The sequence below is a fragment of the Carlito syrichta genome, unplaced genomic scaffold (assembly GCF_000164805.1).
Source record: "Carlito syrichta isolate Samal-C Ts95f unplaced genomic scaffold, Tarsius_syrichta-2.0.1 Scaffold313344, whole genome shotgun sequence".
In the NCBI taxonomy this organism is placed as follows: domain Eukaryota; kingdom Metazoa; phylum Chordata; class Mammalia; order Primates; family Tarsiidae; genus Carlito; species Carlito syrichta.
In genome coordinates, this window is record NW_007257440.1 from 314,429 (window position 1) to 335,343 (window position 20,915).

The window sequence follows — 20,915 nt, forward strand, 5'->3', positions numbered from 1 at the left end:
CCTCCCGCAGGCTGCCCTCCAGCCTCAGCCGCGAGCCCTCCGAGGCCTTCATCCTCTGCGGGGAAAGCCCACCGTGGCGTCTGCGCCTGCGCCTGGGGAGGGGGCACGGGCGGCCGGCCGCAGGCGCCCACCTTCTCCAGAGCCTGGAAGCTCTTCTGCAGGAAGCCGCACAGCTTGGCCTCCCTCCGCAGGAACCGCAGGCTCACCTCCTCGCCGAGCTTGGTCACCTGGGCCTGGGGAGGGTCCACACTGCCCTGCGACCTCGGCTGGACAGCCCGGCCCCGTACTCGCCTTCTTGCCAGCTGTGCCCGTCAGAGCTGGGTGACGTGTGCCCTGCCTTCCCCGGCACCCGCCACACCCGCGGCAGGAGGAATGCGAGGGCCGGCAGGGCCACTGTCCCCGGACCACCAGGCCCGGGGGTTCGGAAGAGTCTGAAGGTCAAGTTCACATGGGCTCCTACACACTTGTTGCCCACTGCTGCCACCCAGGGAAGGGTGCACAGCAGCCCCGAAGCTGCAGGCAGGAGTGTTCGTGTGAGCACCCCACGGATGTGCACCTCTCCCCAGGGGAAGCAGGGCAGGCTGGGCAGAGCCTCGGGCCCTGTCTCCTCTCTGACAGCGGCTTTCCTGCTGCACCAAGGGTCTGAAGGTGCAGAGGGTGAGGTGGGCACAGCTGGTCTCTGTCCCCGTGTCTCACACATCTGTGGGGCAGGAGGCCGAGATTGGCCCCTCTCCACAACCACAGCACTTGGGGCCTGCCCAGAGACAGGCCAGAGAGCCACCACCACCACAACGTGGACTGCCTCCAGGGAGGCCTTCACTCTGCCCAGCCCCCACTGGCCTGCTGGCCCAGGAGGGGACCCCAGTCTTCCTGGGAAGAGCCGGCAGCACACACTCCAGGCTTCAGGGTCTCTGCCGTAGTCCCTCAGCACGGGGGTTGTAGCCCCCAGAGCAGCTATGTAAAACCAATTTGTGGCTGTGTGCCGATAAAACTTTATTTACAAAAACAGTGGTGGGCCTAGCCTGCGGCCCCTGTCCCTAGAGATGCCTAGAGATGTCCCATGCTCAGGGAAGAGGCAGGAGCCCCACAAGGGCAGTTCTCCCAACACCCAGCGGGTCGGGAACCCCCAGCCTGGCACCTCCTCCCCACCCCTTCCGTCCACAGCCACTGTGCTACCTTCCCAAAGGGCGGCAAGGGGAGGCCATCAGCTCTGAGCAGCAGAGCTATGCGGGCGGCAGCTGGGGAGCGTGTGGCCTCAACCCCCACCCTCTGTGTGCCAGGAGCTGGCTGCAGTCCCTAGTCTCTATTTGCAGAACTCCAGGCCTGGTGCTGAGATGTGTGGCTGCCGGGTGTCCGCCACCCCACTGCCAAGGGCCCTCCTAAGGCCACAGTGGGAGGGGAAACCGCACTAGCCCATGAGTGGGGCTCGGGGTCCCGGAAACATGCGTCCTCAGGACAGTGACTCCTCTTTGTGGGGAGGGCGATGCAGAGGCTGAAAATGGCCGCTGAGGGGGCTTCAGGGCTGTGGTGTTCTCGTTAGTTCTTGATTTGGGCCCTGGCCATGCGGGAGGGTGGAGGTGGCAGGACAGCGGCTGGGCTCTTCAGCAGCCACTCAGGACACCCAAGGGGCAGCTGCGGGCCACACATAGCTACTGAGCATTTGAAATGCAGGTGTGCAGCCAAGGAACTGAGGGACTTTTTAGTTTTGGGGTTTTTTTTTAGAGAGGGTCTCACTCTATTACCCAAGCTGGTTTCAAACTCCTAGCCTCAAGTGATTTTCCCACCTTGGTCTCCCAAAGTGCTAGGATTCTAGGCTTGAGCCACCACATCCGGCTGGAAGTGAGTCTTAAGTCATCTAACATTGTAGCTAAGTTCTGTGGACAGAGCCCCCTGGGGTGAGTGGCCACTTACTGGACAGCACAGGACTTGGGGACCTGCCCAGGTCTAATCCTGTGGACAGAACTGAACAGACAGTTGGCAGGAAGGAAGAACCTGTCGACGGTAAGGGTCCAGTGGGAGAGTTGGGGTCTCCTCCCAGGTTTTTGGCGGCCCCTGCCTCCGGGTGGGTACCTGCATCCTGGCCACCTCGCGGTCCACCCTCTGGCTGGTGTCCTCCTGGCTCTTCTGCAGGGCACTGCAGGCTGCCTCTCGACCCTGCTCCTCTTGCCTCAGCAAGTCGGTCAACTTGGTCAGCCTAGGGACATTGGCCGTGGTCACACCAGCCCAGCTGGCCTGAGGGCCTGGCTGGGGACACGGGCTGAAGAGACCACTGGACACCAGTCCTTCTTGGGCCAGGGCCTGTCTCTGGGGGCCGAGGCTGACCCTCAGGCTGGCTGGGCAGCTGCATGACCCACCCAAAGTGGAAAACTGACCCCAGAGTGAGAGCTGGGTGTGCTGGGCACTGGGTACAGGGAAGGAAGGGAGGCAGGGTGGATACCATCTCTCCTCCCCATGGGGGGTCCCCGGGAATGTGCAGCTAGGCTGGGGGCACGGGGCAGTGAAACGCTGGGTTGGCTGAGCCAGCAACTCCCAAATGACCGCAGGCCGGGGCCAGCGGGGCGAGCAGGCCCACCTGAGACTGGCCTCCTGCTCCGCGCCCTTCCGCTCCGAGTCCTGCAGCGCCTGCTTCCTCCTGATCTGGGTCAGCGCCTCTCGCACCTCCACCAGCCTGCACACAAGGAGCTGCTGTGGCCAGGCCCAGACAGGCTGGGCAGCCTTCGGGGCTGGAGGTCCAGCCCAGGGGCCCCATGGCCGCCCCGCACCACTTTCTCTGCCTCCACAGGCCTCCACGGTCAGCTTGTGCAGACCGAGGCCTTTCTGAGCTGGACCGTGTAGTGTGCTGCCTCCCTGAGCAGGACAACCAACAGGGGAGCGAAGACCCGGGGCGCCACAGCGGCCGCTCTCTTGAAGTCCGAGCCCCTCCCTCCTGCGAAGGCCTGTGCCCCAGCGTGTGGGGGGATACCTTTTGTCCAGAGCCTGCATCTGGGTCTGGTTCGGGGGTCCAAAGAGCTGCAAGAGGAGGATGTGGGCCTGGTGTGAGCTGGGTCTCCTCCCTGCCCTTGGGGTCCTTCCAGCTCAGTCTCAGGGGGCTCTCCTGGCTTGGCCTGGGCAGCAGGGCTCAGCTGGGCCCGGGGTTCAGGAAGCAGCTGCCCCACCCCAAGGAAAGGGCTGCTGGTCCCGGGGGGCGCTGCTCACCTCTGGCACCTCCTTCTCGGGGACTGGTGCCGCCTGCTGCAGCTGCACATGAGCCCGCACCTGCAGCAGCTCCCGAAGCAGGCGCAGTGTGGCGAGCTCACAGCGCTCCTTGTGGCGCCGCAGGCTGGCCACCTCGGCCTGCAGGTCGGCCACCCTGGCCGGGGCGAGAATGTAGCCGAGTCAGGCGTGGTCCGACCCCCACACCCAGGCACCCCTAGTCCCTGTCCCCATGCCCCTAGGGCTCACCACTGCTCCAGCTGGTCCCAGCGTTTGGCGGTGTCCTGCTCCGGGATGGAAGCGGTGGACGCCAGGTGGCCGGACTCATACCTCACTGAGATCTCCTCCAGGCTCAAGGGCTCGGGGCTGGCCAGGCCTCCCACCAGGAGTGGTCCCAGGGTGTCCAGAGGGACGGTGCTCGACTGGGAGGTGGGCGATGCCCCCGATGACGGGCTGCTCTCAGCCAGCTCTACAAGAAGGTGTCTTGAGAGCTGAGCCCTCCTGGCCCTGGCTCCCCCTGGAGTTCGTGATGACAAGACCCAAGTCATGGCAGGACATTGCCGACCATCCTGAGCTCACGACTTCTCGCTGAGCCGCACAGGTGGGTCCAGGCTCAGAGAGGTCCAGGACCCTGCCAGAGGATACACAGCACTGTGCAGCAGAAACAGGGCAGTGCCCCCACCGGGGTGGCTCCAGACGGAGCCCTGGGGATCGGAAAGCAGAGCCATCCCGTGTGGCCCACACCACAGCCAGGCCCTTCCCTGAACTTGCACCTCCCGGCCCATCCCTGTCGGCATTTGCTCACCCGACATGGGCACACCTGCGGTTGCGGCCTGGGCCCCAAGGCCTCGGTGGTTGCCCACGCTGGACACCAGGCCAGGGGGGTGGGGTTGGCCAGGGAGAGACGGGTACGTGGCCAGAAAGCAGGCTGGGCCTCAGGGTAGGTAGGTGTAGGGGAGGCAGTGCCAGTCCTCACACCCGTCTCCTTTCAGGGAGTCCCCGGGGCCCAGGCACGGCTGGCAGCGGGCTTCCCTTGCCAGAACCTCGTGACTTCACGGCTCAACTGCCGGTGGAACTTGAGCCCCCAACTCCCCTGCTCCAAGAAGGCCTCCCCAACTGCCTGCCTCTGGAAGAACCTGGGAGGCCCTCCCAAAGGGAGCAGAGGAGTGTCCTCTTACAAAGGGGCTTCCTTCAGCTAGCCCGGGGTGGAGGAGCGGTTGCGGGCCTGTGGCAGTCAGGAGGCTCTCGGCCTGGGCAGGAGGGGGAGACGCGTGAGCCACCACTGGTCCGGGTGAGATGAGGAGCAGAGCGGCCAAGAGCCCAGGACAGACCAGACAGCTGGTCCTACAGCCCAGTGTGGAGGCCTAAAGCCCGAAGAAAGCAGCCCAAGGCAGTGCCATGCTAGGGGTCACAGATGAGGCTGCATTGGTGACTTCAGCCTTCCTAGTAGCCACATTAAAGAGACAAGTGTGGCTGGGTGCTGTGGCTCACACTTGTAATCCCAGCATTTTGGGAGGCGGAGGTAGAAGGATTGCCTGAGGCCAGGAGCTTGAGACCAGCCTGGGCCACATTGTAAGACCCCAACTTTACAAAAACTACAAAACTTAGCTAGGCATGGGGGCTCATGCCTGTAGACCCAGCTGAGTGGGAGGCTGAGGTAGGGTCGCCTGAGCGCAGGAGGTTGAGTCTGCGATGAGCTGTGATTGTGCCACTGCACTCCAGCCTGGCCGACGGAGACCCCGACTCAAAACAAGAGACAGGCAAAGTGAATTATAACAGTTCACTTTATTTAACCTAATATATCCAAAATATGATTTCACAGGTATTCAATATAAAACAAGTGGAAGGAGATATTGCACGTGCGTTTTTGGTACCAAGTCTTTGAGGCCAGGTAGGTGTCTTGCTTCAGTGCAGTTCAGCTGCTCCCAGTCCCTGCCTGGAGCGCCTCTGCTTTGTCCCCCAGACACACTGGCGGGAGCCAGGGGCCTGTGGAGTGCCGTGCAGGCTGAGGGTCCTGGGAAGAAGCGTTCCCAACTGGCTTGCCCAGGCGGGGACAGGGCTGTACCCAAGAGCTGGGGAGGTGGAGGCCAGGCTCTTCAGCAAGTCCCCAGAAAGGAGGCCGTGGGGTGGGGATGACACAGTGGTCGGTGCCCAGAATGAGGAAGGAGCCCTCCCACAGGACCCCACTTGGAACCTCACCCCCCAGGCCAGTGGGTGCCTGTGGCTGCTGCCGGTCACAGGGAGGCCCCTCAGCGCCCAGAGCCCTGAAGGTCCCAGGCTGGGATCTGTGGCCTGAGCTAGGTGGGAGCAAGGAGGCTGGTGCAGGCTGTCTGAGGGGGATGCCTTTATTTCTCATTCAGACCTGACATGCCAGACCCCTCGAGTCCCCGTGAGGGTTGGAGGGGGGCATGGCACCAGCTCACGGGAGGCCGTTCCTCGGGAGGGAGGACAGCTGAAGGTGGCATCTGCAGCCCCCATGGAAGGACCACGCTGCTGCAACAGAACCTTCTGGAACACATCCCATAGGAGGAGGCACCCACGTCCCTTGGTGGGCAGGCTGAGGACATCTGGGCTCTGGTGCATGCCAGCCCTGACGAGCGGCCAGGCTGAGCCAGAGCTCCTCAGAGGCCAGCAAGAGGCCACCTCAGCTGTGTCGGCACTTCATGGCGGGCACAGGCAGGAGAGGGTGTCCCTGCCGAGGCCAGGGTCCCCATGTGCCATCCCAGCCTGCATCCACAGGGCAGTCACCCCTCGTGAGGACCCAGGCACCAGAAGTGAGGCTGGACATGGGGGCTCAGGCCTCGATGACTCTTCTCGGCTCTCGGGACCCCAGCGCAGCACCCGTCGCCCTCCAGGGCCGTGCTCACTTGAGCTACGTACAAACCCGGGTGCGAGTGGGGCTCCCCCATGGCGGCTCTCCAGGGCTTGTCCTGCCACCCCAAACCCTCACACTGTGAGTCCAGCTGGGGCGGCCGCTTGGCTGAGGGGCCAGGCCGGCTCCCATCCTGGGGTCTCCTGCCAGGGGAGGACAGGAAGTGGCAGCGCAATCTGGAGCCTCAGCCCCGCCCCCGGCACATGTGGTCACTAGAGAGGAGCTGGCGTACACGCACTTGATCCTGGGAGGCAAAGGAAGTCAAAAGGGGGCTCGGGGTCTGGACAAACCACAGAGAACGCAGGCCACAGCCCATGCTGAGGGCACATTCCCACGTGGGCCACCCAGCTATCTGCAGGACGCCTGCTCACGCTGCTCAGGGAGTGAGGCTTTACTGAGACCAGTGACTCTGGGGGAAGGTGCAGAGGGGCTGGAGGTGTCAGTGCCGCTGCCCGCCAGGGTTGGGGCCCGGCCTCACGTCTGGGCCAGAGAGAGCTCTTCCAGGCCGCCCTTGCCCAGGCGGTACCTGGCAAGGTCCTTCCTGGTCACTAGCCCGACCACCTGTGGGAGTAAAAGCCAGGTTACAGGGCTGAGATCCGCAGCTGCCTTGCGTGTGGCAGGGTGGGCAGCACAGTCTAGGGTGCTCCCAAAGCGGGCATGTGCCCAGGGTGCAGGCACTGTGCCATCCAACCCAGGAGGCAGGGTCAGGCTGGGTCCCCCACAGGGCAATGAGAACAAGCACCCATGACCAGTGCAGGCTGACACAGGAGGTGGAGAGAGTCCTGCACGGAGTCCCTGCTCCAGGGTTCCCACGAGCCGGGCGCAGACTGCCCGCCCTCACCTGATTGCGGTTGTCGACCACCACCAGGTGCCTCAGGCCCAGAGCCCGGAACAGCTTGAACACCCGTGGGAGCGACGCCTCCTGCAAGGCAGGTACAGGGTCAGCCTGGCCACCCCCGCCTGCCAGAGGTAGGCAGGACTTGTCTGCCATGCTCAGCTATGCTCAGCACCCCACCCAAGATGTCCAGGCATGTCCCAAGTCCCCAGCCCATCTGGCCTGGCCTATCTGGGTCCCTTGGCTTCAGCCCTGCAGCCTCTGAGTCCCTGTCCAAGCTGCTGCCTGGGCTCCCTGAAGCCTAGAACCCGCTGGTGCCCTCCCCATGGGGCAGAGCCTGAGTCTCGGGGTAAGCATGGGCTGGTCCCATGGCTGTGCCCCAGAGCCCACAGTCTGCTCTTCCGGCTGCAGAAGGCCGCTTGCCGCAGGCTCTTCCCCCTTGCGGCTCTGCTCGTGGCTACATGTCCTGTACCGCCCACTGGCTCTGTCTTCAGCGTTCACGACCGGTACCTGGGGCACCGTGTACGGAGAGGGATTCATGAACTCAGAGAGGTCCATGGTGCACTCGCGCTCATCCTGAGACACGTGGATGGACTGGATGGGTGGGAAGCGGGGGTAGGCATCGCGGAAATCCTTCAGTCGCAGTCGCCGCTGCACCAGGCCCATGTTGGAGCGCTCCACAAACACCTGTGGGCGGCAGTTGCATCAGGTGTGCTGGGCACCCTCCGAGGCCACGCTCACCAGCAGGTTGGAGCCCTGGCACCCATGGCCTACCTTGTGCTTCAGGAGGACAATGAGCTGGGAGCGCAGAATCAGGCCCTGGAGCCGCGCGGGCTGTGAGAGAGGCCAGTGGTCAGGGGCCATAACGCCTGTAGGGGCTGCCATGCCAGGCCCTGGGCTCGGCCTCTCTCCAGTCAGATGCTCCATCCAGGTATGGTCACTGAAACAGCCACCCACAAGCACTAGCCCTGCCAAGGCATCTCATGCCTGATCTCACTAGTCCCCCAGGACCAGAGACGGCAGCGTGGCCCGAGTGCATGGCCCCAAAAGAGGTCCACTGGTGGCCACTCTGCTTACGGGAGAGATAGCCCCGTGTGTCACAAGGACAGCCAACCCCAACCACCTGGTGCCCACATCCAAGGGGCACAGTGATGGTCGGGAGGCATCTCAGTGTCACCTGAAAAAGGCCACGGCCCCAGTCCTGCAGCTCTGGGCCCAGCAGGTGGTGAGATGGCTGTGCAGGTGTGGTGCTGCTCCACCCCATCCCACGTGGGATTCATGCAGGGTGCCCTAGCCACGCTCAACGGATTTGGGAGGAGAGGCCCGTGGGAGGGGAGGCCCTGGCACCTGGGTGTTGTCTGCCTGCTCCACCACCGGAAAGCCATTGTGATTGGATGCTGTGTCGCTGAGTACATCCACGATGACGCCCACCTTCTCCTGCCTCCGCAGGCAGGTTACTGGCGTGCTCATCACCTCCCTGTGAGGAAGCCCAGCCCGAAACACTGGTGTGTTACCACCCCACTGCTACTCCACACACTGGGGAGGTGCTGCTGGGAAAGGCGCTTTCTGTGCCAGCGTTGATGCCCAACAGGGGAAACCCAGGCCCCCACCCTGTGGGTACCTCCCCCCAGTCACACCCCCACCCACCCTGCCTATTCTGCGACCCAAGCCTGAAGGGGGAGGGGCAAGGTGGCACACCTGGCAGTGAGTGAGTGCGAGGTGACCGGGGCCTCCCAGTGCAGGAAAGGCACGCTCTGCAGCTGGATGTGCATGTCGTACAGGCCCTGGGGGGAGGGGCCAGGTTACACGTGGCCCCCAGGCTCACCTCAGGCCCTCCCCTAGGCAAGGGGCCGCCCGGGGCCTCACAAGCCTCTCCCTCCACAGCTGCCCCACAGCAAGGCCAGGGCATGGGGGCAGCTGGTCCCCAGGAGCACACCTCGATGAAGACGTCGCCCACGATCTTGGCTGTCATGAGCACCAGCATGATGGGGAAGCCGTAGGTCACGTTGCTGGTGGCCTCCATCATGATGACCGTCAGGCTTAGGGTCATCCTCACGATGCCCCCTGCAGGGGGCCATGGGCCATAAGGCCTCAGCTGGACTTCTCATACCTCCCGACCCTGTTCCTGGGCCCCTGTAGCCACCCACGTTCTCTGTGCAGCACCTAGGCCCATCCACCTGTCCTCCAGTCACATGAGGACAGTCACCGTGGAGGGAACTGGCCTGGGCTGCCCTGGGCACTCTTCCCCTGACACCCTGTGCAGGGCTGCCTGGCTCTGCTCTCCACAGGTGCCCCCTCCTGGCCCGGCAGAGTCCGCCACCACCAGTGGTGCAGGAGCTGGGCTTACCGAGCTGGGCAGCAGCTCCCATCAGTGCGTACTTGCCGGGATCTGCCCAGATCTGCGAGTGATACAGAGCAGGGGTCAGTGTGATGCGGCCCCCACCCAGACCCACGAAGACACAATGAAGGCGGCCACACGCCAACAGCCCACACACGGGAGTGACTCCCACGGCCGGGCACACCCATGCAGGCCACCTAGCGCAAGCACCTCCTGAATACGCTGGGATTCAGGCTGGCCTCTCCTTCAGCCCCACCCTCACTCACCGCTGCCCCTGTGAGGTAGGACAGAGAGATGCCAAACAGCCGGCCCCAAGCGGCCCCGATGAGCAGGGACGGGATGAAGACCCCGGCAGACACTGTGAGCCCATAGGTCCAGCAGGCCAGGAAGAAGTAGACCAGCGTGAACAGGCCGAGAGTCAGGGGGTTGTAGGAGCCTAGGGGAGAGGAGGAGCAGACAGGTTTCCTGATGGCATCCCGGGGGTCCCCAGAAAGTCCCCCGTTCTCAGTCTCCCTGGCAAAAGGAAGGGCTGCAAGGATGGCCTGGGGGAGGCCGTGGGAGGATGCTGCCCAGGGCGGCAGCAGGAGCCATGACTGGGGAGCAGCCCAGGCTCGACCCCATGCAGCAAGGCTTCCACCCTCCATGGTGTGAACGCCACGGGTGCAGCCACAGCCTGGCCTGGGGGAAGGTCCCATGCCCAGTCAGTGCACTGCTCTGGGCACGGGCAGGCCAGGCTGCAGGGGGCCTCAGCCACTGAGGTGCAGTGCACTGCACAGCAGCAGTCTGTGCCCTTGTCCGATGTGTGGCTAGGCCACACCAGGCCATGGCCTTGGAGTGGGAATCTCCAGGCCAGGTTTTCTGACTGAGAGTGACCCAAGCTAGCAGCACCCAGAAGGAAATTCATCCTGGGAGCCCAGGTGCTCATCCTCCAGGAACAGGAGAGGCCCGATGTGCAGCCCCCAGAGGCCCTGGTCCCCAGCCCCCAACCCATGTGGGGATGACCCCCAGCCCAGGACAGTGACCTCAGCCCACCAGGGACACTTGGTCAAAAGGTGTCACCCACACTGGGCCAAGAACCTGCCCCAGTGGCTTACGTAGGGCCTGATGCGCTGTCCAGCACATACCTGGTGGGTCATGGAAGAGGCTCACCACACTCTTCTCGGGGGTGTTGAAGAAGGCGGCGGCCATGGAGTTGTATTCGCCATCCGCACAGAAGAGCTGCAAGAGTAGGACAGGTCAGGGAGGACAGCCAGGGAGTTGCGGACAGGCCTACTGTCACTGTGGGGAACTGCATGCTCCGAGCCTGGCGACTTCAGGTGTGAGCCCACATGATGGGACCAGGTTGGGGCTGCCGTCATGACGGGGAGGGAGGACAGAGCCCAGGCCTAGGAAGTGTGAGGGCTGCAGAGGCACTTCCAGCTCTGCTGCCCCTGGACCTTGGGAAAAGTGGGGGCCCAGTTTCTCCAAGACTGAGGCAGAGCTGAGGACCTTCAGCCTTGAGGCCCCTGAGAGGACTGGGCCAGAGAGAAGCAGGGCTCGCCAAGCCACGGCACCATGGACAGCCAAGCCAGACCACACCCAACAGCTATGCACATGTCTTGTCAGCACCCACCCCATCCTGCCCCAAGCCCTGGCAAGCCCTGACCTTCTTTCTGCCCTGGGTTTCCCTGTTCTGGACGTTTCATGTCAGCGAGATCACAGAGGTGGCCGTATGTGTCTGGCTTCTCTCACTGAGCACAAGTATTTTTTGAAGCTCACCTGTGTTGTAGCATGTCAGGACAGTATTCCCTACGGATGAATGGACGTGGGCAGCTTCCACTCTGGACTACTAAGAATCGTGTTGTGGTGAATACCTATACACGGGTTTGTGTATGGCTGTAGGTTGGCATTTCTCCTGGATCCACACCCATGGGCCCTCCAGCTCTGAATTTCCCCATCAGGCTGCCATTGTGGGGCAAGGACTGGGAGAGTTCAACCTCCACCCTCCTACCTGTGCCCCAGCATCCTGGCAGGCGGCCCAGCCTCCTCTGAGGATCTGGGTGTATAGGTTGACCCTCTTGGCACGCCAGCCTGTCCACTTCTGGAGCTCAACTGTGTCGACAGCCCTCTGCTGCAGCTTCTGAATCCAGCCCTGCCCATGCACCTGCCTGCCGCACCGCCCGGCCCAGACCTCCTACCTGGAGTGGATAGGACATGGAACTCCCCTGCAAGGGCTGGCAATCCCGGGATGAGTAAATGAGCACAAAGGCCACCGTGGCTGTGACAGCGGCCACCAGCATGGCTTCAATCACCTGCAGGCAAGGCCGGTGGATGTACCTAGAGACAAGAGTCAGATGGGCCACGTGTGGGATGGTTGGGACAGCCCCTGGCAGTTGCCATGGTGACCAGAGTCTGCGACTCAGCAGACACTGGTCAGAGAACATTGATCGGGAGGTGACACAGGCCACGTCTCATGATCAATCGCCCAGGCACCCGCATGTCCTGGGACTCCCTGTGGCAAAGACTCATGGACACTGGGACTGGCACAGAGCGAGAAAGAGCTCCCAAGAGATCGGGGCAGGTTCCAGAACAGCTCAACCACTGCTCTTCCAACACCAAAGGGCTGACTGGGTGCAGGGCGCCACTAGGCAGACCCAGGACCAAAACTGAACGCACACGGGGTCCTACTTCCTGCCCAGGGGTTGTCCTTCAGGGGCCCTCAGCTCAAATGTCCCCCTCCCCAGATGTGTCTCTTCTGAGCAGCTTGGCTGGCTGCAAACCATCAGGGAAGGCTCCGCACATGCAGTCTCAGCTCTGGCCTGGCGCATCAAGCCCACGCCAGCATGACCAACTCAAAGGCCCTGTGCATACACACCTGCCAACAAAATGCCCATGCAGAGGTTTCTTCCTCACCTGATTCGAAACATGGTCAGCCAGTAATTCAAGGCATTGAACACAGCTCCAAGAATACCACCTGCGACAGGAGGAAAGACTAGGTCAGACACATGGAGGGAGGGGCAGGCTCCGCCCTCTGCGGCTCCTGGGTGGCAGAGCCCTTGAGGCTTTACCATGGAGAGGATGGAGCAGAGTCCTGGAAACACACTTCCTGCACATCATCATATCTAACAAGGGGGGCCTATGTCTCAAAGGCGCTGCTTTCCTTTCCGGTAAAGGATTCTAGAGTAATAAATGCTGCCGGGTGTTTTTCCCGCTTAGGGGGAAAAAAATCCTCTCTCTTTCCCATCCATGATTTTGCCAATGGAGAAGTAACAGGAAACAGCAGAAACAAGACTTCCAGTTCCTTCCAAGGAAGAACCCAGGAGAAGCAGGCCTGTGGGCCCTGGAGCAGGAGGCAGGCGTGTGGAGGCCTGCAGCCTTCAGTCCTCACCCATCCACCATTTCAAGCGGGGTGTGCTGGCCCAGACGGGGAGGGGCCCTTACCCACCACGCCCATGGCAATGAAGACCGGGATCTCGTGGATTGTGTATGCCATCTTCTGCACAGAGAAAGGGAGAGAGCAAAGGCTGTGGGGGAAGTGCCCATGGCTCTTTTCCACTCAGACTCAAGGGCAGGGTGTTGTGGGAGATCTCCTCCTGCAGAACCTTCCAGCACTCCCACAGGGCCCACTGGAGAAATGCGGGTGTTTTGAGCAGGTCCTGCCAGGCTTCCAGTGCGTCCCACTGTCCCCCGCTCCTGGAACACACCCTATGGCTCCCAAGTCGCCCACTGAGCCACCCTGCTGTGCATCCTGCCTCCCGCTGCCCCAGGACACGATGGCCCAAGCTCGCCTGTCTCTCATGTGGCTTCAGCATGTGCCCCTGCGTCCTGCCTGACACTCTGGGTGCCTGATGGCTGAGGCCGTTGCGGCCTGTAGGACAGTTTTCTTGGAGCCCCTTGGGTCCCAGAGCTCATAAACAAAAGAGCTCAGCTCAACAGCCAAAGGCTGCAGTTTCTGGAGACCAAGTCTCAAGTCTGGGCCAGAGCATGAGGTGGGGTGGCTGGTGGTTACCTCAGAGTCAAACCTTCCGAAGTTGATGAGGCCCGGACTGGACAGGTCCCACATGTTCCCATGGTAGATGCTCAGGACGAAATTCAGGGTGAAGGTGGAAATCATGGAAGCAAAGAACTGAGAGCAGAGAGAGGGCAGCACCCTCAGAGCCATGCTCCGAGCCCACCCACTGAGTGCCCAGAACCTGGGAGTAGCTCCAGCAGGAACATCGCCCTCCTGTCATTCAGGGCAGAAGGGAAAGCACTGCAGCCAGGGACTGGGCCCACCATGTAGGCAGGCCAGAACAGGGCTGTGGCCCTTTGTGGACATGCCAGGGAGGACAGGAAGGGACAGGACAGCAGGGGCAGGGTTCCTGGCCACTCCATTCCACAGTCAGGAGCCACCAGGGTTGGCAACGAGGCCCAGGACTGCAGAAGAGCCAGGAAGCAAGAGCATGACCCCTGCCTCAGGCAAGGCCGTGTCTGAGGACCCATGGGCCACAGCGCCAATCACAGCTTGTGATGGGAGCCTCAGGAAGGGTGCCGCAGCATGAGTTGAGGGCAAGGCGTCTGCTCTGACTGGGAGGCAGCTGCCGCAGGCACTTACAATCCTCCATGTCAGGAACTGGTTCCAGAAGGAGGCGCCCTCCTCCAAGCTGAACAGGACTCCACCTAGAAGACAAGAGCCAGATCTCAGATACCAGACACTACACCAGACACTGTGCTGTGCCTACCGCCAAACCTGCCTCAGGCCTAGGGAGTAAAGATTAGGTGAGAGGGAAGCCCTGGGTAGCCTGAGCCCCAGGGGAGGGACTCTCCAGGCCCCGAGGCCCGGCCCCGGCACACTGATGCCTCTTCCAAATCCCAGCCAGTGGCTCCAAACCACCACTCAGTCTGCACACACCGAGTCTCCTCCACACATGCAGGGACACCGCCAGTCAGGAAGCTCCCGAGGGAGAAGCCACAGGCCAGGCGGGCTAGCCCCTCTCACCCACTGGGGCTCCAAATGCAGCAGACACTCCAGCCGCGGCTCCTGCTGAGACGAAGTCCCGCTTCTCTGTATCTCGGCGGAAGTACTCAAAGATCTGAAATAGGTCCAACAGGGAGGGTTGTGGCGGCTCCTCAAGGGTACTTCTCCAAGGAATGAGATGACCATTGCCGCCAAGATGGGTTGCAGAGGGGGAGGGCCTTCTTAACCCCTGAGGACTGACTGCAGGCTGCAGGTACTAGAGACAGCAGCCAGAGCAAAACAGATCCCCGCTGCCAACAACCAAGGCAAAGACGACGGGTAGACCCCCTCAACAGGGAGTCCACTTTACAACACACGCCAAAGACGAGAAGCTCTGAACTCTACCAAGGGATATAAGAAACTGAATGAATAAAAACCTAAACTTGTCCTTGACTTTTAAAAGGCCTTATGCTCTAACAATGTCACCTGCCTGTAAAGTCATACATAAGCACAGTGCCATCTCCATCAAAATGCTGGTGACTCTTTGGGGAAACATGACACAGTAGTTTGAAAGTATTATCTTAAGAAACATACACATACTATGTGAACATCCACAGTCCTTGGTCTCATCTGGGGTATGTGCTACCCTGAGAGCTGCTCAGAGCATAGACACTTTCCATAGTAAATGGCATCCATGCACAGCAGTAGGGACTGGCCACAGAGAGGCCATGTGGTCAGAAACAAAGGGACTATGTCTGCCTGATCTGGGATCCTGCCAGGCTGTCCCTGGGTAGGGCTGGGACTCCCCTAGAGGTGCTGAGGGAGGCTCAGCTCCTACAGGGGTGCTCACGTCCATGGCATCCAGGCTACATGCACACAGGAAGGAGGGACACTCACCTTGAAGTCCCGCTTCAGCGACGTGGACCTTCCCTGGGAAATCCCAGCAGCGATCACAGACCCCGAGTGGATCATTGGCCCCTCCTGGAAGATGCAGAACAACCATGTCAGGGGCAACTCGCGGGCTCGGGGTCCCTGGTAGGGTACAGGGACTTGGGCTGGACAGCACATGTGCACTTTACCTTTCCCACGGCCAGGCCCCCTACCACGGACAGAATCACGCCAGACACTTTGATCACCAATGTCTGAAACAGGGAAACATGTTGAGCCTGATGACTGGGCCAATGCTGCCCACAGTCCTGAGCAGCAAAAGTGCACACGCAGCCACCGTGACCAAACACAGTTACCGAGACACAGAGCCCAGGAAGGGCCAGTGCCCCCCAGGGGGCCTGTTCACAGCCACAATGAACAGTGAACAGCAGCATCCCCTCTTCCACACACCCAGGGGTTACCAAGTATTCAGCAGGAGAGGGGGTCTTTCCTTCCCGAAGCAACGCTAAGCTGTGGGCGTGTCTTACATCCCAGCTCAGCCTGCCCCTTGAAGGTGTTCCCGTCAGCCTGGTCAGCCGCACAGCCCTCCCACCCTGCTGGCATGGGAAGGCTTCATGACGGACCCTGGCTGCTTCTTGTCCCTGGTTCCCTCCTCCTCCTCACACGCTCCGCCCGAGGTGGTGTGCTGTCGGGCCCCCTACACTGCCAGAGCCAAGGAGGTGCTGACACCCCCCGCTAGAGCCTGGCAGTCTCAGCACTTGGAGCTAAGGTGACTGTAGGAACCCTCACCACTCAGAACGCTTCCCTCAGGCCGACCCAGGTCCTAGGAAGGCGGCCGCAGGGAGGAAAGTATCATGCTACAGACAGGTATGAAAGTTCTCAGATCTGAGCATCACTTGCAAAGGTTTTCAGAAAAAACATTCTAGGAGGTTCTAGCCAGCCCAGTGTGGGAAACAGTCATCGACACCACTCCCAGCAATCCTGTTCTTCTGCTGTAAGGTAAATGCATGGCACCCTAAGGCCTCCAGCTGAGCTTTTCCCTTCTCCTCAGAAGGTGACCACACAGGCCCCCATGCTGCAGGCACCAGGCCCTGGGAGCATCCCTAAGGGCAGCTGCAGCCCTACCCACCCTCTCAGATGGGGTGGAAGAAGCCTCTGGCCAGGCTCCAGTGAGGAACACTGACAGCACAGTCAGAAACAGTCATGGCAGGGATGTGGTCCAACTCCTCGGCCCCCAGAGAGTGAGGGTGCCACTGACAATGTTAAGTATAATGAGTATTGATACAGATTTTGAGAACAGGGAAAAAAACCACCACAAGTCCACCACTCTCACATGATTAATTTCATCCTGAAATATTGACAGCCATATAGTCCTTGAGTAAAGATACATATATGTAATATATGGTAATGTATGTACCACATAAGCATTTTTGCACTATTTGGTATGTACAAAACATTACTGCTTTCAAAAAAAAGTTTTGCCGGGCGCAATGGCTCGTGTCTATAATCCCAGCACTTTGGGAGGCCTAGGTAAGAAGACTGCTTGAGCCCAAGAGTTTGACACCAGCCTGGGCAAAGTAGTGGGACCTAGTTCTACAAAAATTTAAAAACAAAAGAAAAAGTGGCCAGGTGTGGTGGCACGTGCCTGTAGTCCCAGCTACTCAGGAGGCTGAAGCAGGATGACCTGAGCCCAGGAGGTTGAGGCTGTGGTGAGATGTGATCATACCGCTGCACGCCAGGCCAGCCTGGGCGAAAGGGTGAGACTCCAACTCAAAAAAAAAAGTTTCCCCCTTTACGTGATCTGTCAGCCCATCTGCACACAAACAGCCTGGCTAGTTTTGGAACTGCTCCTGACCCAGCCAGGGCCCTGCCCACACCCAGTCCTGTCACCCCACCCCTCACCTTGAGCCGCACCACGTGGGGGATCTTCACCCCGTTGAGGAAGCACTTGATCTGGGGGATCCCACTACCAGCAGCGACTGGCTGGAAAGAGAGGGGTGCCACTGAGCGGGGCACAGCTGAGGCCAGGGAGCGACACAGCCCCATAGTCCCAGGAAGGTGCTGAGCTGGGTCACACCCAGAAGGGCTTCATTTCTGGAAATATGCATTCTCACTTTTCCCCACAGACACAGAGTGTGGATGTGGGAGGGGCCAGAGTGGGGAGAGAAGGAAGCCACGTGTCCTGCAAGGAGTCAGGGGAGGGTGGGGACTCAAGGATGGACGGCACCTGTCACGCACTAAGCAAAAACCACCAGCGCTTCCTGTGTGCAGGACAGCCAAGAGGTTCCAGAGCTGCCTCTTCCTTCTTTCCTCACCCATGGCCAGGTGGAGCAGTGAATACAGCGGCCCATGGGAAGGGAAGACTTCTGGGAGAGGACCCAGGGTGATGGGGCACCCAGGAGGGTCTGATTTTCCTGGCGAGGGTCCCATGGGACAGGGACAGGTCACGCTCCTTCCTCTGCCTGGAGCCCTGACTTGGGTCAACTCTGCTCCCCAGACCCCACCCCCAGGAACCCGTGTCGGCTGTGCCACTGCCCTGGCAGATCTCACTGCAGGTGGGTGTGGGATGCTTATGGGGCACGTAGGTAGGCGTGGGGTGGGGTGTACTGGGGACTGTGTTGCTGGATCAGCAGCAGCAACCCCGGGAGCAGGGGGGTGTTTTTCCTAAACGGTCTCATGTCTGTGCCACATGATTCTACCAGAAAGCATCATGGCTCCTGGTCAACAGGACAGCATGGTGGGTGAATCAGGGGGTTCCCATCCATTCACTGAGACCCTCCGAGCCCGCCTGGGTCTGACACGCCTGGGGGCCTCCTGCTGCCTCACCTCTATGAAGGCCACAATCACGGAGCCCACGAGCACAAAGGCAGCATTCAGCGTGGCCCACAACAGAAGGGAGAAGGACAGCCCGCCCTTCTCCGTGAACTTGTCGATATCTGGGGCTCGTCAAGGAAGGTCATTGTGTCGCTGTTGGGAACCACCCACACCTCCCCGCCTCACTCCGTAGCCAGGAGCTGCCTCAGGCACAGCCCAAATGCTACCAGAAGCCAACACATGCCAACCTTATGACATGGCAAGGCCGTGGCACTCACTGGACACCCCAGAGATGTCGCCCAGCCCAGCTACGACAAGGATGCAGCCAACCCAACCAGGCCTCCCCCACCTGGACTGGAAACACACTGGGCATGGAGGTGACCCCCAGAGCCCGTGCCCGCCCCATGCTGGGTGGTCCTGAAGATACTGTCCTTGATGACCCGGTACTTCAGGCCAGCCAGATTCTCCACCACGATGTCGATGAAGCAGGCCACCAGGCCTGTGAGGATCCCGATGAGGGCACAGATGACCCAGCGCTTGATCTCCACAGTCCGAAAAGCCTGCGAGGGTGGAGGTCAGAGGGGTGTGGTAGCCAGGTGCCCTGGCGCAGCCCGCTCTGGCAGGGACGTGGCTTTCCCTAGCTCCTGTAGGCTCTGGGGTTCTGAAGGTAGCTATGCAGGGCATACCACCCAGGGCAGCCTGAAGTCAATGTCCGAGCAACCATGGGTGTGGGCAATGTGGGGGTGGTGGATGGCCTTCCCAACATATTCACAGTCAGTGGCTGGTACTCTGGGCACTGCACGTGATACCAGCAAGGATGGCCTTCTGAGGTGCCACGACCCTGACATCCTCTCCTGCCATCTCCACTTGCTCCAGGGGACCAGGACACAAACCAGAGGAACAGACAGCAACTCAGGACGGGAAGCCTCAGGGCTGGAGGAGGGGAGGGAGGAGGAGAGGCGAGGAGGCCCATGCCGGGTCGCCAAGACCTGCCTGGGTCGAAGCCTCGGCTCACCGTGTGGTTGATCCGCCGCTCCTCTTCCAGGAACAGCTGGTTCTCACTGTTGTCATAGTCCAGGCTCTGCAGACCAGGACACCAGGGACAATGCCAGTCACTGACCCTGCGTCCCGGGTACAAGCGTGGCAGGAGACTGGAGAAGGGGTGGGGCTAGAGAGGGGTGGGGCCTGGGTTTCGGGGCAAGGGTGGCTGGGAGGAGGCCCACCTCATACTTGAGGGACAGGAGCTTCTCATTGTGTGGGATCTCCTTGGGGAAGGGATGGGGAGGGTCCATTTCCTGTGGAGGGAAGAGGCCAAGAGAGAGACACAACTGACCTCCTAGGACACTGAAGAGTGACACACAAAGGGCAAGAGGAAGCATCGCTTCCCAACTCACCCACAAGGCCAGTATTATCCTGATGCCAAAGACAAGGACATCATGAGAAGACTACACATCGATACCCCCTACAAATATAGACACAAAAATTCTCAACAAGAGATGTGTAAAGCAAATCCAGTGACACTAAGACAAGTTAGATTTAACCCAGGCATTCAAGGTTAGTTTAAGATCCAAAAAATCAACTAATGTGGCTGGGCACAGTGGCTCAAGTTTATAAATCTCAGTACTTTGGGAGGCCAAGGCAGAAGGATTGCTTTAGGCCTGGAGTTTAATATCAGCCTGGGCAGCCGGGCTTTGTGGCTCAGCCTGTAATCCCAACACTTTGGGAGGCCGAGGCGAGTGGACTGCCTGAGCCTGAGGGGTCAAGACCAGCCTGGGCAATTTGGCAAGACCTTGCCTCTACAATAAATAAAAAATTATTCGGGTGCAGTGGCGCACGCCTGTAGTTCTGGCTACTTGGAAGGCTGAGGTGGAAGGATTGTTGGAGCCCAGCAGGTCAACACTGGGGTGACCATAAGTGTGCCACTGCACTCTAGCCTGGGCGACAGAATGAGACTCCAAGATCAGCCTGGGCAATATAACGAGACTCTACGTCTACCAAAAAAACCCAAAAAAGCCAAGCATTGTGACACACCTGTAGTCCCAGCCAACTGAGTGGCTGAGGTGGGAGGATCGTTTGAAACCAGGAGCTTGAGGCTGCAGTGAGCTACTTTTTTGCCACTGCACTCCAGCCTGGGCAAAGAGTGAGACCGTGTCTCCAACCACCTCCCACTCCCCAAATAAACAAAAAAACACAAAAATCAATTAACGTAACATGGCTTATCAATAGAAAAAAGTACAAAACCCACATAAATGTCTCAATAGACATAGAAAAAGAATTTGACAAAACCCAACATCATTTCATGATAAATACACCCCACAAACTAGAACAGGAGGGGACTTCCTCAATCTGATCAAGGGAATCTATGAAAAGCTCACAGGTACTATCATGCTCAGTAGAGGACTGACAGCTTTCATCCTAAGATCAGGAACAAGACAAGAATGCTCGTTTTCATGGCTGTACTGGAGGTTCTAGAAACAAAAGGCATCTAGATTAAAAAGGAAGACGTGGAACTACCTCTATTTGCAGATGATAGGATTCTGTATATAGTAAACCCTAAGAAATACACTAAAAGCTATTCAAATTAGTAAATAAATTCAGTAAGATTGAAAAGTACAAAAATCAATCGTACTTCTACACACTTACGATGAATAATCCAAAAATGAAATTAAAACAATTATATTTACAATAGTATCAAAAATAAAATATGCAAAATAAAAATTATTTCTAAAATAAATTTAACAAAAGTGTAAAACTTGTACACTGAAAATTACCTAACATTGTTGAAAGAAATTAAAGTCCTAAGTAAACAGAAAGTCTATATTCATAGATAGGAAGACTTAATATTATTAAAATTCAATGCAATCCCTCTAAATTTCAGCTGGTTTTTTAAAAAGAAATTGGCAAGTTGATCTAAAATATATAAAAACAAAAGGGATTCCGAGTAGCCCAGGCAATCTTGAAAAAGAAGAACAAAACTGGAGGACTACACTTCCAATTTCGAAGCTCACTTGGAAACCACAGTAATGAAGGTGGCATGGTCCTAGCACCAGGAAAAGTGTAT

The 20,915-nt window shown here is 59.3% G+C and overlaps 2 protein-coding genes across 3 annotated transcripts in view; both read right to left on the reverse strand.

The window, feature by feature from the left end:
* CCDC154 (coiled-coil domain containing 154) overlaps window positions 1-3,740 on the reverse strand; it is a 7,648-nt gene extending 3,908 nt beyond the window's left edge. Inside the window, exons 1-7 of the mRNA XM_021718711.1 lie at window positions 3,442-3,740; window positions 3,196-3,349; window positions 2,963-3,009; window positions 2,573-2,668; window positions 2,071-2,194; window positions 132-233; window positions 2-55 (exon numbers count right to left, since the gene is read on the reverse strand). Of these exons, the coding sequence (XP_021574386.1) occupies window positions 2-55; window positions 132-233; window positions 2,071-2,194; window positions 2,573-2,668; window positions 2,963-3,009; window positions 3,196-3,349; window positions 3,442-3,740 (876 nt within the window). The remainder of the gene's footprint in view (window position 1; window positions 56-131; window positions 234-2,070; window positions 2,195-2,572; window positions 2,669-2,962; window positions 3,010-3,195; window positions 3,350-3,441) is intronic.
* A 1,218-nt stretch (window positions 3,741-4,958) lies between these two features.
* Window positions 4,959-20,915, reverse strand: part of CLCN7 (chloride voltage-gated channel 7) — a 29,686-nt gene continuing 13,729 nt past the window's right edge. For both annotated transcript variants that reach the window (XM_021718697.1, XM_008070303.2), the window contains 23 exons: window positions 19,078-19,149; window positions 18,870-18,935; window positions 18,282-18,414; window positions 17,867-17,976; window positions 16,943-17,023; window positions 15,232-15,294; window positions 15,050-15,133; window positions 14,195-14,288; window positions 13,811-13,875; window positions 13,226-13,342; window positions 12,658-12,712; window positions 12,130-12,190; window positions 11,415-11,553; window positions 10,362-10,455; window positions 9,504-9,673; window positions 9,247-9,298; window positions 8,836-8,963; window positions 8,598-8,683; window positions 8,247-8,376; window positions 7,674-7,733; window positions 7,410-7,586; window positions 6,906-6,986; window positions 4,959-6,625 (listed from right to left, as the gene is read on the reverse strand). In XM_021718697.1, coding sequence (XP_021574372.1) covers window positions 6,539-6,625; window positions 6,906-6,986; window positions 7,410-7,586; window positions 7,674-7,733; window positions 8,247-8,376; window positions 8,598-8,683; window positions 8,836-8,963; window positions 9,247-9,298; window positions 9,504-9,673; window positions 10,362-10,455; window positions 11,415-11,553; window positions 12,130-12,190; window positions 12,658-12,712; window positions 13,226-13,342; window positions 13,811-13,875; window positions 14,195-14,288; window positions 15,050-15,133; window positions 15,232-15,294; window positions 16,943-17,023; window positions 17,867-17,976; window positions 18,282-18,414; window positions 18,870-18,935; window positions 19,078-19,149 — 2,205 coding nt within the window. In that variant the 3' untranslated portion in view covers window positions 4,959-6,538. The remainder of the gene's footprint in view (window positions 6,626-6,905; window positions 6,987-7,409; window positions 7,587-7,673; window positions 7,734-8,246; window positions 8,377-8,597; window positions 8,684-8,835; window positions 8,964-9,246; window positions 9,299-9,503; window positions 9,674-10,361; window positions 10,456-11,414; window positions 11,554-12,129; window positions 12,191-12,657; window positions 12,713-13,225; window positions 13,343-13,810; window positions 13,876-14,194; window positions 14,289-15,049; window positions 15,134-15,231; window positions 15,295-16,942; window positions 17,024-17,866; window positions 17,977-18,281; window positions 18,415-18,869; window positions 18,936-19,077; window positions 19,150-20,915) is intronic.